The sequence below is a fragment of the Sylvia atricapilla genome, chromosome 3 (assembly GCF_009819655.1).
Source record: "Sylvia atricapilla isolate bSylAtr1 chromosome 3, bSylAtr1.pri, whole genome shotgun sequence".
NCBI lineage: Eukaryota > Metazoa > Chordata > Aves > Passeriformes > Sylviidae > Sylvia > Sylvia atricapilla.
The window spans coordinates 51,374,909-51,386,533 of NC_089142.1; the positions used below are offsets into that span (position 1 = coordinate 51,374,909).

Below are 11,625 nucleotides of genomic sequence, written 5' to 3' on the forward strand. Positions count from 1 at the left end.
TAGGGTTTTTTTATCCAAACTATATGATAGTGGTGTTTATATCTAAACTTTCATACTAGGAGTGCCAGTACTAGCCCCAGAGGAAAACATATTGCAGTGAAACATTAGCTTCAGGCTGAATTCTTACTTTTTTGCCATAAATAAAATTTCCATCTTGTGGACACAGTGTTTAAAAATCAGTCAATCACAACAAGTGCATCCCAAGTACATGAAAACAAAATAAAACTAAGCCAAACATAACCAAATGAAACTTATTATATAGTTTATTTCCCTGTCATGGAAGTTCAGCTTACTGGGGAGCTGATGCTTCTTATCATCTAAGTCTATGCTTTGTACAAAAAAGCCCTACAGAAGATACACACTGTTACAGCTGTAAAAACACTCCTGTGAAAACACTATACAAACAAAATAAAAACGTTTTCAGACTCTATTTTCTTTCATTCTGTGGTCTTTTGTTTCATTCTAGAATCTTTAATTTTCTTCCTTTAATAAGCTAAATGACTGGAAAGTCAGACTGGTTGGAAAGTCTTTTGTTTTTTGCCATTAATTTTGGACCAAAAATCTTGCTAATTTGTTTATTTCACAGATTTGCCTCATAACAGCTAGAAAATAGCCAATGTTTCCAACAAACCTAGTTAAGAATATCTGAATAAACCAGTGTTAGTGTTTGGGTTAGGGCTGTCAGGTTGAGCCACCTGTTTTGGCAGTATTTGCCAGAAGTAAATTACAGATCCATCCAACTACTGATTAAAAAATCACTTTGCCTCCCTGGTGTGGCTAACCAGACATTATGCAAGGATTGTACTACTTGACATAGTCTTAACAGCAGCCCTTAAGGAGGAAGGGGATCACTTTCTAATAGCACTTAATGCAGATTCTCTTACAATTATGAACAATAAAAAAGCAAGATGAAAACATTTTTCATGCACTGAAACGCCACATAGCCTTGAGAAGCAGAATAAAATAATTCTCAGAAGACTGTTTAAAAGCTTTTTTTTTTTTTTTTGTCATTATTAAATTGTTGTCATTATTAAATTTGGATAAAGAGTGGGAAAAAAGTTGGAGTGAAATTCAAATAAAAATATTCAATATTAGAGAGGCTGCATTTTAAATATATCCGCCCTCTGACCTGAGCTGATGAAATGTTGTTATGCATCTAAAATGTTATTTAAATATGAATGGTCACAAAATATTAAAGTACATGAAACATTCATATTTTAGAATATGTATTTATTGGTAAATACAATTGCTTTTCAATTTTGCAGGCTGACACCTGAAATATTTATTTCAGCACAATTTTCACTGACTCCCTTAGAAAGCTACCTAAATAAGGATAGCAGAGGGTTTTTTTACTTTTTACCCTTCAGTAACTTCATGTACAGTTCACAAATACTCTGTGCTCCCTATGGAAATAAAACAGGGCCAAATTAAGTTATTCTGACTCTGGTAAATCTCTGACTATAAAGGACTACCAAAGCTTTTTCTGAGCAAAGGCTTGAGAATGCAACACCCTGAACTTCAGACATTCCCTGTTTGTATCACTCTAATGGAGCTTCCTAAATAATGGTGTTCTGCAACGGAAGCTAAGGTTATTTTTAGAGATGTACAGAGAACTTGCTTCAGTAACGGGTAAAAACTCAGGCTATAGGAGAGACAAAACAAAACAAAAAACAGGAAAGAAAAATAAAAAGAAATCTAGAAATCAAAATTAACAAAACTAAATGATCCTGGAGCGAAAATACTATTTGTTAAGAAAAACAAATAATTTTGACATGCCAGTTCAATTATACTGTTAAAGCACATATCATTTTTGGTTAATTATATTTGAAAATAGTTACTGTACCTTCTGCTGTTATCTCGGCCATGGTGATGGTAAGAGATACTCTGTTTAAAAGGTCAAGATTTACTATGGCAGCTCAGATAGTACTTCTGGGTTGCTGACTCTCACAGGAGTTGCAGAATGAGAAGGAGGGAGGTCCTCTGCTTTTTCTAATTGTGTTCCTTCTTCTTTTATGCTCCCTGAAATGTCTGTTTCCTCTGCAGAATCCTGGCCTCCCAGAACAACCCAAGGCCTTCCAGAGGCAACACTTCAAGCTCAGTCTAAAGTATCAGCTTCTAACAAAAATAGCCATGCCTCAGAGTGAACCTGCAGCAGGTTTTTCTAATATTCCCAGAACCACGCACACCACAAATGAAATGTAAAAAACCACAGCTCTAAACAGGACAGGAATGCATGGAGAGGCAGCAAAAATTAAAAGAACTGGGAAAGGGCTGTTCAACTGCTCCTACAGCCTTGCTAGCATAATTGCAGTTCTTTGAGGGGTATGTCAGGAAACATGAAATATAGAGTTCAAAGTAACCTTATCCATCCCAGTACAACTTTATTCTTAGCACACTCAGTGCTTAGCACATTCTTCCTGGCCTTATATGGCTTGGGGAGGGTCCTATGGACCTCACCGCTGACTAAGGGGGAGGGTAAATTTAGGTGATTTTCTCCACTTCGACTCTGAGTTGCAGTTCAGAACCAACAAAGACACCAATTTAAACCGAAGAAATTGATTTGGATTTTTTTCCCTTTGGTCCTTTTGTGATTTGCTGCAATTATCATACATACCTCTGAAGTTCATCTAAGTGTTACAGAACATTGTTAAAAATTTAAATTATAATTTTTTATATAGTCTAGATATAGGAAGGAAAATAAGCAAAAATATTAAGTAGATCAGATTTATGTATCCAATTCATGGAAATATTTAAGTAGCTCAAAAAATTGTGATTTTAAAATAGATTTTGTAAAACTGAAAAAAAGTGGATTCTTAAAAGCATTAAGAGGAAGTAAAATATTAACAATTTAAATAAGAATAATTGTTTTAAAAACTGAACAACCTTTATATTGCACTGCTTGCAATTTCACTGCTGTAGAATTATGTATGTGGTCAAGAGCTTGAAAACGAAATTAGCAAAAAAGTGCCCTCAAGCCAGCATACCTCTACCTAAATGTCATCGTCACATGAAATCAGAAACCATCTTAAATAGCTCCTGCTAGTGAACCTATAGTCACCTTGTCTCTGCTACAGGAGTTGGCATTTACACTTCTCATCTTTCCCCCAGGAGATATAAGCACCTGGCTCCATGGCAAAATGTTGGGAAAGGAATCTATCCAATGCACAAGATTCAGAAAAAAAAGGTTCATTGAACAGCAAAATCACCACCTGTTTTTTTCTCTTCCCTCTACTCTTAACACACTTCAAACCCGCCATGTCTGAATATGGTAGCTTTTTCTAGCCAAAGCTTGCAATCAGTGTTTGAGCCCCTTCTTTAGCTCTTCTGACCAAATGTTTTGCACTGACAAGTTTTGATTACTTGGTGCTAAGTACTCAGTACTTTTCTGATCATCCCTCTAACCCTATGTTTGCTCTTTTAGCCTGTTCTTCAGTAGATGCTCCTCACTAATGCTGATAAAGAGATTTTAGATAAAATCTTATTTCTTAAAAAAATGCTCTTTCATGAATACCAAAATGGTCTGAGTCACATTCACACATCAACAAAACAGCTGCCCACAAAAGGTCAGTGGTTAGTAAAGAAGGATAGAAGGTGTGATACTAAGACAAATCCCCTAATTATTTCTCTTCTGCTGAAGCAGTTCCATTTTACATGAGCAGTATTTGGGGTCACCTATGCTTTGACAGCTTTAATACTTTCTTGAGATGTGAGACAGATCATCTGAATATCCAAAGCACAGAGCTAATCAAACCTAAGAAGTCAGTATTTTTTCACTTGTATTCCTATTTAAATTGAATAAAACAGTAAAGTCTTAGTTTGAGAATGTGGGGAGAAAGATAAATGGGGAAAAATTAATGTCTGAATCTTTTCCTGTTTTATGTTGCAAGATCCAAAGATTATACATATATATACATAATCTACACCCCGACATAGGTGTTTGCATAACTAACTGTATGTGCATGATTGTCCCTCACCACTTTACATTTCAGCTCCTACCACCTGCCCTCCTTCCTCCATGCCTTACTCCCTTGTTACTATTTACGCTTAGCCTCAATCATGGGCTGTTATTCTGAAACCAAAATACAAGAGCAGAAGAAATGAGAATATCCCATTTGAAACCAAATTTCCACATCAGCCCAGTGGTCAGAAAGAGAAGTGGTTGGTACCCTCTTAATCCCTTGTATGCACAAAATATTCATCCTAGCAAGCAAGTTAAAGATGTCATTCATATGCACCAATATCTGACATATATAAGGGCAGCTTTAGGCAACTGTATTGGAAATTACACAGTTACTCCCTTTAAGGAGGAAAAAGTCAAGGGATCTGGGTGTCATATTTATTAGAGATAACTACAGCCTTGGTGAAAATACACAGAACAAAAATAAAACAAGTTGTATGTATGTGCATATACATTCAATCTGAAAAACATTGACAGCTGGAATTTATAAAGAATATCATATATATTCTTTAGAAGTCTAAGGAATGGAAAATCTGAAAGTTTTTTTTAGGACAAGTTAGGAGTTTTTCAAAACCTGAAGTTTAGCTCCTGACTCAGTTTAGGAGTTCCTTTTAAACTAATTTGTGAAACTCACAGTATGTAGAAAGTGCAAAATTTACACAAATATTCATGCAACACAGTTAACATATTTTCTTGGCATAGTTTATATGTTGAAAATTGCATTTTAGTGGGAACCTTTTATGTCTAACCTGTCCAGAAATATTCTTTTGTAAGTTGTCCTTTCTCTCTCCTCAAACAATAAGGAAACTGAAAAATCTAAGACTACTTTGGTTCTTGCAAGTGATATCTTAACATGGACACACACAGGTTTTTCACAATTCCTTCTGATTTTGCCTTGGGTGGGCACAGTGAGAAAATGCTCTTGCCTCAAGTTGGCAGTAGATATTCCCCTCCTGCTCACAGGTGTTACATGGTAAATGAACTGCTGTGGGATCAGTTCTCACGTTCAGTGGTAGGAAAGGAGGGAAGTGTAGGAACAGCTACACCCTCACACCAGATTCCTCAGATACACAAGTCTGTGTCAGGCAAAATAAAATAACAGTTCTCTTTGCTCTAGAGTTCCCTGGATAGGGAAAAAAGTAACAGTATTAGGAAGAGGGGAGAAAGATGTACTATATGCTGCTGCTAATATCTGCATATAAGCACCTGCCTTGATCTCAGATAATGAATATTTCCCTTAGAAACCTAACTGAGGAAACACATTTAAAAAATTGAGGGTTTTTTTCTTTTTTCTTTTTTCTTTTTTGGGGGGATTTGTTTTGGTTTGGTTTGGGTTTGTTTGGTTGGTTGGTTGGTTTTTTGTTTTTGTGGGGTTTTTTTGTTGTTGTTTGGTTGAGGTTTTTTGGGTTCTTTTTGGGAAAATGTCAGAGGTTTATTGTTTGACATATTCTAATGCAAACTCCCACTTATTGGCAAAAAGTTTGGTTGTTCATATAATCAAAGTAGGAATATACAAATACTTCATGAGCTCATTTCTGGGCTGTCTTGATGGTATTATTAAAAAGGGAATTGGGAGAGACAACAGTTCACATGAAATTATGAGCAATGAGAGGAAAGACTTTGGTACTGAAATAAGGAAGTATTTGAGGAATTGAGTGTACCTGTCATTCAACAACAAAATGCAGGACAATATTTGAGTTGTCTGCTAACACATTAGTGATGAACTCTCAGGATTCAGTCCTACTGAGAATCAAACTCTTCATAAGAAAAGAGTTTTTCATCCCAGTGCATGCTCAGCAACACAGCTGGGTCAAGGAAAGGAAATTTAACTTTAACTCTGATACACCCAATTATGTTCCTGGATCAGACAGGAGTATATTGTTATCAGAAACACCCAACAATATAAGAAGAACTAAATATAGGATGAAAGTATAATGCCAAGGAGAGGGTGAATGGAACTGAATCTAGTGAGTAACAAAGACATATGCAGAAGCAAAAACAGGATTAGAATGATATCTGCCAACTAAGCTTTGTGCAGATGAAGCTGGTTTCCTCTGAAACAAACTTTTACTTTTTATGCTTTATTTTTGTTTAGGAATACCATTACTTCTAGAAGAGATTTTCATTCAGCCTCACTAGTAATACTGTGTTTTCCAATATGAATAGGAACACACATTCCTGTGCCTTTGAAGTTCTGATCAGTCAAAGATGTAGCTGTGACTTTCTATAGGCCATTAGATAACTCTCAAGTACTTTTTTTCCATTTGTGATTGACATTTCATATAGAATGGTTGTAAGACTTTTGGAATCAACATGACCAAAATATATAGATGCATTCTGGATATTCTGAAGCACACCCAAAATTCCAAACAAAGTCCTTGGTATCACATCTGATCTATGTTAAATCTTGGCATACATATGTTTGTTGCATAAATCCATTTGCACCATTTTTTCAGAGAATTGCATACATAGTACCTTTAAACAAGTTTTTATTTAGTATGTAGGAGACAGTAGGTTGAACTCCACAGTAGATCTGTTCTACATTTAATGTGTACTACTGACAGACAGGTAAGTAGCTCTGTTCTGTAGGCTGACTAGTCTGAATGCAAATCAGCCTCTGCCTGGGGACAGCTGACAAGCACACTGGGGTCACATCACCTTGGCACCCTGAGCTCGTTAAAGGATATTTCCAAAGCTATATGATAGAAACACAGCAGGTACAATAGACAATACCTATGATACTGACTATTCTGCTTTACTTTGGACAGTATCTCCCTGTTAGTCATTGTACTGCAAAACTGCTGAAGTAGTGTCAGTCAAGGTGTGAGAAAAATGAACATTTTCTAACATCCAAGAAGGCCAACTCATTATCAAACTACTTTCAGGAAATAGGAACATCTTACTTAGTCTTCTTGCAAGCTGGCCAAGTGGGCAGTCTACGACAGGAAATCAGACTGAAGCAGTCTCCTAGCTTAGAGGATTTGGGTATTTTCAGTGTTCTCTGCTTTAACAATAAAAATTATTACTATAAAATTTGTTCATTGCAGAATGCCAGGGTAGACTGCATTTGGATGACCCTTAGCAGCTCCATGTAACACAATTTTTCTTTTCCTTTGATTACTCTATTCTTGCTATTGTTAAAGAGTATTGTTTTATTAGCACCTATGTGGCTTTACTTTCACATTTAGATTAGTCAGAAGCTGTTTCACAGACAAGTTCTATAACACTGTGAAAAAGCTGACCCTTTCTAAGAAACAATGACAAAAAATACACTATAATTGTCTTTTTCCTCAGAACAATCGGTATCCAAGGCTGCCCATGGACAGAACATAGAAAGTTGCCAAATGAGATTATTAGAGATGGAGATTGGCTCTAACACAACTTGAATTAGCCCTGTCTAATACTGATTGAGAACTGTTCAAATATACCAAAGTATTTCGTGTCAGGTCAAAAGTGTCCTTGCAAAGCAAGGTGACTTCGGTTCCTATGACTTCCCTTGAGAACAAGAATTTTCTGAAAAAATTCACTGACCTTTAAAAAATAATTATTTGAAGCCATGCTTCTATAGCTGAAAGAACAAGACTCAGAAATATATCACACAGAAATATCTAGAAAAAGAGAAAAATTGTTCCTGAACTTTGAATTTGAAACTCATCTGCAAATTTCCAGTAATACATTTTAAATTTGTCTTCTCATCTTAGCCTTACAAAAAGTTTCAATAGAAATCTTAGTGTTTTGTGTTTTTTTTTCCAGATATGACCATAGTCAAGCACATGGTCAAAAACAGATGGAGAAAAAGACAATTTTGAAGAAAAGTCTGATGTGAAAAGACAAAGACAAATAAATGTTATCATTCCAAGTAATTGTAAAACTTCTTGGAATGTAGTAAAACTAAGTATCAAGTATCTTCAGTAATGTGAACCCTTTTGGGGATGCTTTAAACTAACTGCTCAGGCTGATCTTCACATCCAAGGGGAAATCTCATCTTCCTTTCCATTTAATAGATTATTCTTCTGCTTGATACGGTACATTATGTATCCCATGTTCTTAGACACTCAGGACCTCCTCTAGTCACATTGCCAAAGAATTTGCCTTGTAAATAAACCAAATCAAAGTGTCAAGATGTCTATCTGAATTTTGGCACTTTCACATTTTTCTGAGAGCAGACACTCAGTACCTAGGCACAGCAAATTAAAAGCCATTTCCAAGCACTTTTTGTCCCGGACATCTCTGTGTGTGATACAGCTGCAGCTCTAAGAGCGTTTTTGCCCGGAGTTTGTGTCTCCTCTATTTGAGTTTTTTGAACTTCAGATTTTTCTGCTATTCCCAGGTCCCCGTTTGCCCTGGGCCATCAGGACCTGCTTGGGTTATGCATTTCCACAGATACAATAGATATCAGCTCCTGAAAGTGGATGAATCATTTTCTAATGAAGTACAAAAGCCTGCAGATGAATTAACTCTTTATGTGCCACAGTCACTCATCAGTACACAAATGTATGATGCAAAAAAGTGAAGAAAAAACCCAAATCTATTATTTGTCAAATATACAGAGAGACAGATACAGAACAAAGGAGAAAAAAATGTAATGCAGAGAAAGCATTTCAGCAATGTTCATCTCTAAGAAAGTAATTACATGAAAGAAACCAGATTTATAAGAAAAGGTTGTTTCTGTAACAGCTATAATTTTTCTTTGTGTTTCCACAAAAAAAATTTGTGTTCCAATTCTAGCTTTGATCTGTCCAAGACTATGACTACATTCTAGTCACAGTCTTGGACAGATCAAAGCTAGAATTGAAGCTGAAGAACTCACTTTATCATTATTATCATTATTATTATTATTATCATAATTTTAAAAGAAAATCAAATCTGTGAACTTTTTCATTAAGCAGTTTAGCTTCTTTAAAGAGTAGAAGTGGAAGACATGAATTACTAAATTCAACCTTGTCAGTGCTGACAGCTATGACTGCACTGAAAAAAAGATGTCAAAAAATTAAAGGATCTTTTAAAAGGAAAAATAATTTTGAGCATTGATGTCTTTACAACTCATCATAGCACATATATATAAATTTTATTTCAATAATACATCACCTTTGTCATTGTAAATCAATTTAGATTCCTGTCCAAGCTCCAACGTCTGTCAGTAGTCAACCTCCTAATCCAAACTGTAAAGAATATTTGTCTGCAAAGCATTTACTGAAAAGAATTGCTGGGTATTCCTTTCTCCTCTCCAGTCACCATGAAAGAGCAGAACACAAACAGACCAAACATAGAGGACTACAATGATCCTTAAGGGACAGCTACACCATTCCTTTTTCCAAATTCCCAGTTTAAATGAAAAGAAAAGCATTACCCCAGAGGTACAAAGCAGAAGCTCCTCAGCTGCGTGGCCAGAGCTCAGAAGGCAAGGCAAGGGCATCGGGGACTTTGGGAAGCTCCCGGATGCATTCCCAGGCCCTGAGGGAAGCGTGCAGCGCTGGTACAAGTGGCACAAAGCGCAGCTGCCAAGGAGCTGTTGGCAGGTGTTCCCTGTGGGGTGAAGGGGCCGCCAGACCCGGCTGGGCAGCACGTCGGGCTGTTGTGCAACTGTAAAACAATCCAGGCTGGGACGCAAACATTTTCTGGAGGATCTGGCCTCCAGTATAAGGGTTTGTGCTTGAGATCATTTTGTGCGCCTTGGAAGTAATTATAACTATACCTGTGGTTTTTAAATTCCTAGGCAGTGGGCATTTGACTAAAAAAATTCCATTTTATGTGCCTTGTACTTTAAAGATTTATCACTCTGGTCACTCCTGCTTCTTCCACTTTCCTCAGATACCTGGAAAGTTAAAAGATTTTTTTTCTCAATTACATGTCAGAAGAAAGGTTTTGTGAAGATAATGTAACCTGAGTATTTGGATTCTGCTTTACCTAGCAATGTTGCCTTATGGTAAACAAAGAAAAAAAAAAACCAAAAACCCATGCTTCTTGTTACAGAGGTACAAATAATTGAGAAAGGGGGTTTGGTTTTGTTGTATTGTGGGTTTTTTTTCTTAAGAAAGGGAAAGTAGCTAGGCTTATAGTCAGTCTCTGAGGAAGGCAGTTATAACAATACTTCTATTTTCCACATTTTCAGAGTAACAACAAAAAAATTTTATCTGTTCCACAAATAAGAACCAGAGCATGACAGCTGAGTGGGGCAAACTTTGGTTAAGCAGCAGAAATAGAAAAGGCCACACAACATCAGATACACAAACACAGAACTGAAAGTACAATCCACCACAACATGCATTTTTCACAATCAACCATAAATACACTTTTCACACATCACCAAACTTGAGCTAATGTTCAAAATTTTATTTGCAACCCATATACAGCAAAGAGGCACCTGACGGTAATGTGGCTGTTACATAGCCCTGGGAAGGTTATACAGAGGCAAAAGACTGCAGGTAGTGAGTGGTTCATGCCACAAGCAGAGTAATGGTCCCATTTCTCTTATATCACCTGAATTGATAAACTTGCACTGTAAATGACTCCACCTTGCTTCCTTTACAGCATTTGTCAAATAAGCCCTTCTTACCACCATTCTCCTCATCAGTAAACTTTGGTTTTAATTACCCCCCCCCCCCAAATTTTCATTTGTAACAGTAGTACTCTGATAGCAACAGGCAAACACTTCTGGCAGACTAAATCTTAATGGTCTTTTTAAAATACTGAGAGTAGTGTTTCCAGTTTTCCAATTCATACTAACATCAGTGGACTGGAACAGAAATTTACTCTTGCTCTTATCCTCATAAAAGACTGATATCAGTTCATATTAGAAAGAGGAAAGAAAACTCCATTACATTGTCCGAGTATACAATGTCTACCAACCCATTTATTTGAGTCAAAAATTGTGGAGAATCAGGCACTTAAAGCAGGTGGTCCTGAAGTAAATTCGTGTCTTGGATGGTCTGGGTGGGTTTTGAGAGGTTAATTTAAACACACCTGTCACTCTTTACTACATGGCAGTTGGAGTATATTAATATTCTGCTGAATTATTTAAAAGATATGACTAATGCTTCATGTACCATAAGACAAAAATAACATCTGTGTCAGTCATTCCTGAGTGGCTGGGATTTTGCCACTAGCACTTATCAATATTTCTGAGTCCTTAGTGTGAGGTATTCTGCCAGGTTACCAGCTCTCCTGCACATTCAGGAAGTGTAAACCCCAACCTACAGATTGTTTCACATTGCCTGTTTTAATCAGGGATGAATAAGAATAATATTTGGAGTCTCCTTCCTCAGCAAAATCTCATAAACTTTCTGATAAACTAAAGGCTGTGGATTAGATATGTTAGACAGCCTGGTGTAATATGAGGATTCTTTCAAGAAGGTAGAAATTGATCCTACGCAGTTTTTTTTCCCAAGTCTTGAGAAAGAGCAATATTATTTAATGCAATATGGCAGGGAACAGAACTGAATACAATCTAGTAACTAAAACAGAGTTCTCACACTCCTGTGGCAGTGGTATTGTGTCCTCATATGTATAAAACATTCTTCAGTTGTCCACCAGAAATGAACCGTCACTGAGAAGAAAAAAGATCAAGCCTTAAAAAGCATGAAAAGCAAATTTTAATACTTTAATTTATGGCACAACATACCTTTCCCCCATGGTATGTGTCTGACATCAGATAAAGAACTTTTGGC

General features: G+C 36.5%; 1 protein-coding gene across 1 annotated transcript in view; it reads right to left on the reverse strand.

Moving 5' to 3' along the window:
- TRDN (triadin) overlaps nt 1-9,617 on the reverse strand; it is a gene marked incomplete at its 5' end in the record, with an annotated part of 223,267 nt that extends 213,650 nt beyond the window's left edge. Inside the window, 3 exon segments of the mRNA XM_066315329.1 lie at nt 3,049-3,058; nt 9,320-9,425; nt 9,427-9,617. Of these exon segments, the coding sequence (XP_066171426.1) occupies nt 3,049-3,058; nt 9,320-9,425; nt 9,427-9,617 (307 nt within the window).
- Nucleotides 9,618-11,625: the final 2,008 nt, after the last annotated feature.